This window comes from Saccostrea cucullata, unplaced genomic scaffold (genome assembly GCF_032062105.1).
Source record: "Saccostrea cucullata isolate Sc308-1 unplaced genomic scaffold, CSIRO_AGI_Scuc_v1 ctg17971, whole genome shotgun sequence".
Classification (NCBI taxonomy): Eukaryota; Metazoa; Mollusca; class Bivalvia; order Ostreida; family Ostreidae; genus Saccostrea; species Saccostrea cuccullata.
Window position 1 is genome coordinate 9,124 of NW_026941403.1, and position 4,387 is coordinate 13,510.

General features: G+C 34.0%; 1 protein-coding gene across 1 annotated transcript; it reads right to left on the reverse strand.

Annotated features, from left to right (window-relative positions):
- Positions 1-975: 975 nt before the first annotated feature.
- On the reverse strand, positions 976-2,442 carry LOC134257760 (uncharacterized). Its single transcript, XM_062740353.1, has 4 exons — positions 2,391-2,442; positions 2,251-2,296; positions 1,733-1,891; positions 976-1,239 (listed from the first exon to the last, which is right to left on the reverse strand). The coding sequence occupies exons 1-4, from the start codon at positions 2,391-2,393 to the stop codon at positions 1,004-1,006; spliced, it is 444 nt and encodes a 147-aa protein (XP_062596337.1). The 5' UTR covers positions 2,394-2,442; the 3' UTR covers positions 976-1,003.
- Between the last annotated feature and the right edge of the window lie 1,945 nt (positions 2,443-4,387).

Here is a 4,387-nt window from a genome sequence, read left to right on the forward strand (position 1 = left end):
GTTAGATAGGAGAGATAGAGATAGTCAGTGATAGACAGAGTTTAAGTGGATTAACGATTTGTGAAATTATATTTTGGATTACTTGTACATAATGTGATTGTGATTATTCATTAAAACATGTAATAAACTTGTAAACTTATAACTGGAATTTTTATTACGCTACCAAAGGAGGAATTTAATTAATTTTAAGGAGGATCTTAAAATAGCAAAAAGGACCGCACGCTCGGTCCCGCTACATATGGTTGTGTTGATAAATTATCATAGAAGACAATGGTAATAAAAATTTTGCCAGTGCATTTCATCTGAAAGTGTAAATGGGTGCGTTTCTGAGGAGGAGGTACTGAGTGTAATTCGGAGTTAGAAACCTTGTATTATTATACTATGGATTAAAAATTTATTTCCGAAACAAGTGCCTGTGGTCGCGGGTTCAAACCTCACTGGAGGACGTGGAGACCGGTCCTCCGGATGAGACCGTCGCCGTTCAAACCGAGGTCCCGTGTCGCTGTACTTAGGTGCTGGCATGAAAAAGACCCCTCACTGCTCAATGACCCTAAGTGCTGAGCATAGGACAAAACCACAGGCACTTGTTTCAGCAAAAACAGAGCGAGCTGCGGTGAGATTGTACAGCATGAGGAAACATAAATTACATGTACTAGAAGGTCAAACCCCACTTTCTGTGTCTTCCTACAAGCTGTGGATAGTTGGTTATCCCTTTAGCTCCATTGGTAGAGCACTGAACTGGCGTGTCAGAGGCTCAGGGTTCAATTCCAGTCGTAGGGACATAAATGTCTCTTTTACAATTTGTAATCAATTCTGTTTTTTTCAACCATCAGAATTAACTGTAAATGCTCTACTCATGAAGGCCAATCTGTTGTCAGATTGGAGATTAAGTATTTGTGCTATGACAATAAAATGCAGTTTATTATCCTGGACATACTCTTTAATGAAAATTAAAGAAATAAAAAAATGATAAGCACCAGAAGAAAATCTTTTATTTTCAAAATCAACACGACTTTTCACAAATGACTCCGAGAACGTTAGATGATCGAGGGGACACATATTTCCAGTAGCGGCCAACAGAAGGCACAAAGGCGTAATTGTAGACAGTTCTGGTTGTGCCCTGCTGTGGGAATAATTTAAAGTTTGGAGCGAAGTTTTTGTATGAAATGTATGATCCGTCCTCCCAGTACCAGTTTCCATTTCTTGCCCTACCTCCGATATACCAGCCATCTCCTTTGTCTGGAATCATATGAATTGTTAAAATTAGTGGTACTCACATTTATACAAATAAATTACAGAAAATAAGGATGTTTCCTGATTATATGTACACCTGACTTATTTAAAAAGACAATTGTAATTCATTAAGCCTTCAGTTTAATACTGCATTTTAAGCAATGTAAATGTATATGTATTGAGAAAAGGTTCTTGTCATAATTGGAAAATAATCATATATTTCAGAAAATCAAAACCTCAAAATGCGCAAAAATTCATTTTGCAGTGGATATAAGGGAGAATCGAGTTTTAAGTATTTAAGCATTACTGACCCGCAAAACTTCCCACTGTTAGGGGAGGGCTTTATATATTACTGACGAAGTGTTTCCCTGGTTAGAGGTGGACTTAAGGATATACTTTTCAAGTTTTGGCCATTTTACTGACCAAATCGTCTTGCTCTTATGGATTGCTCCAACACATTATTCTGTCCAAGCGTGGCCGCTGTAAGGAGTTGACTTACTGTTTTCACATTTAAGGATATCATACAAAGTATTCCATTCGTCAGCACTATCAATCTTTGCAATTCTTGCTGACCGTCGCCGACAAAAGGCAACCGCATCGTCCCAGTTTCTGATACCACGGTTTGGTGGGATTATTAGATACATTGCCTCTGTAATTCCTAAAGAGAAGCAGATCTAGATATATAAGAAAAATTAATGCAAAATTTAAGCAAAGTTCGCTGTGTTTAGAGAGAATTGTGACGTCAATTGGCATCGAAAAACCGACAATTGATAGGTTGTATTGCAAATAGGTTATGAATACGAACATAAAATTTTCGAGATGCTGACTTTAAAGGAGGCTTTTGAAATCACTGTCAGGTTAGCTTGTTTGTCAGTAGCTTGCCTTGGTTTCAAAATTGATAGTATTCAGAGCATGCTTTTGAGTATCAAAAAAATATTTAAAGTCACTGTTTTCCCCATGAAACTGGAAACCAACCTTCTTTTGGAGAAGGCTGCAAGAAAGATTTCCTTAACTTACCTGCAATACTTAGAACTACAACAGCAGCCAATATAGCGATTCTGTTCTATAAAGTAAGGATACTTATATAATACCATGAAAAAGAAGAAAATAAAAAGAAATCATCACAATAACATGATAAATATATGAAGTTCTCTTACCATATTGCCAGATCTGTCCCCGCTATTCGACTTTCTCAAACATATAAATAGCCTTAAATCTGCAACACGCTGTGTTGCTCAGATCCAAAAAAAAATATTTATAACCAATGGTGATATTTTTCCAACTTAATCAAGACATGATTAATAATATTTAGGATGCATGAAGGTTAATTTGTTTTGCTGTTTGATAAACTAATTTAACATAGATAACAAAAAAATTGTTCATTCAATTTTGCACGTTTTGCATTTTCAATGATATTACATTACTGTAACCCTAATTTTGTTGATACTGCGTATACGTCCCTATTGCTCCCATACCTTTGTCACATCAAAAATAAAGATTATTTCCTTTTCAACTAATACTTGACATTAAAAAAAATAATGAAATCATAAAGAATTTATTCATTATAGAGTTATACAAAGACAAAATTTTAGGCTTATTTTTCTTTAAATGGATTGCTAAATAAGATTTGTTTAGAACGAGATAATTTTGCTCTTGGACGTAATTTTGTTGGTTTATCTCTGATTATAATTTCAATAAGCATACGTACACATTTGCAGGAAACGGTATCATATTAGCTCATCTATAAATACTCTCCTTTTTGGATAGCAATATTAATTTTGACCATTAGATTGTCCAGGGTGTAGATTTTTGAATGTGTATGTCAATCCATAATATAATGACCATTAAGAGAAGAAAATAGTTACCTTTTCCCCTAGATAATTTATGAAGTAAACATTATCTTTATTCCGTCGAATAAGCTTATGTTTTCCGGATTTTTTCCTGGAAAATTCAATTTATCCAAAATCTTTGGCGCCAGTTAAGACTGGCGCCAAAATGAAAACTTGAATTTTTGGCCCCTTCTCATGGAGTCGATTTTGGATAACTGTTCACCGAATTTAATTGATGTCAAATCTGTATCGTATTTCTATGTGCACTGTAACAGGTATTGCATTGTGTTTTTCTACAATTTTAGTTTTAGACTAAAATCGATCATTTCAAAGTTTTAATTATAAAACACATCAGGATTCCCATTATTATTTATTATCCTGGATACTTTGCCTCAAAGCAGCTTTTAATCATCTGAACATCTGTGAAGACATGCTATATAAATATCTACACAGAAAGAAGATTAGGTTGTTGAACATACTATTTTAGCTGCATAAGAATGGTAAGTTTGAACCATTTTCTACTAGATATAATACACATTTCGGCACATTACAGTCCAACTGTACATCAAGTCTTCAAAAAGATTTTGATAGTATTTTGTAATTAAGTAAAAAAAAATATATATAAATAAATAAAAGAAATCCAGATATTTCTCATATTTCTATTTACTTCAAGTCTCAGCATTTCCATGTTCCATGTATATGTAGTATTTTTCCATGGAAATTTGTCTTTGCACTTTATTAATTTTTTCCTTTACTCAGTGTTATTGCTTGATCAGAATTTATTTATTTTTTAATGTTACTACGAGGGGTGATCAAAAAGTTCGCGAACTAATTGAATAACTTCCAAAAAAGAAATGATATAGGGTTTCGGTGTTGAAATGTTTCAAAGTAGTCCTCTCCGATTTTTAAAACCATTCTGCCAATGCGCGGATCACGTGATATAGGCGGTCACGTGACATGCTCCTCAGCGTTCTGTCACAGAAGCTTAAAATTTTTTCCGACTCTTATATTTCTAACCATGCAAGTTATTTTTTGCAACAAAAACAGTCTAATTGTCAGAAATGGCCTAATCTCTGAAATAGTATGGGTGGATAATGATATCCTTTTGCAGAATGAGCATGGTGACCATCAAAACCCAAGTCCTCTGTCTTTTAAGCGACGTTTATTTCATGTGGATAAAGTATGGGTGCCTTTACTTTATCATATCTGATCTGTTTAAAGTCTAAAGTGAACGATATTTTAGGAATTTGATAATTATATTATTGTAAAGATATTCATTATTTTTTCAAACTGTAAGTTGGCGATCTTTCGTATCAAATTACTTA

What these genes read in the sequence shown, in the direction of transcription:
- LOC134257760 (XM_062740353.1), bottom strand. An exon ending in TGTAGTTCTAAGTATTGCAG is followed by an intron (nt 1,892 to 2,250) that starts GTAAGTTAAGGA and finishes GCTTCTCTTTAG; the next exon opens with GAATTACAGAGGCAATGTAT. An exon ending in TATCCTTAAATGTGAAAACA is followed by an intron (nt 1,240 to 1,732) that starts GTAAGTCAACTC and finishes ATATGATTCCAG; the next exon opens with ACAAAGGAGATGGCTGGTAT.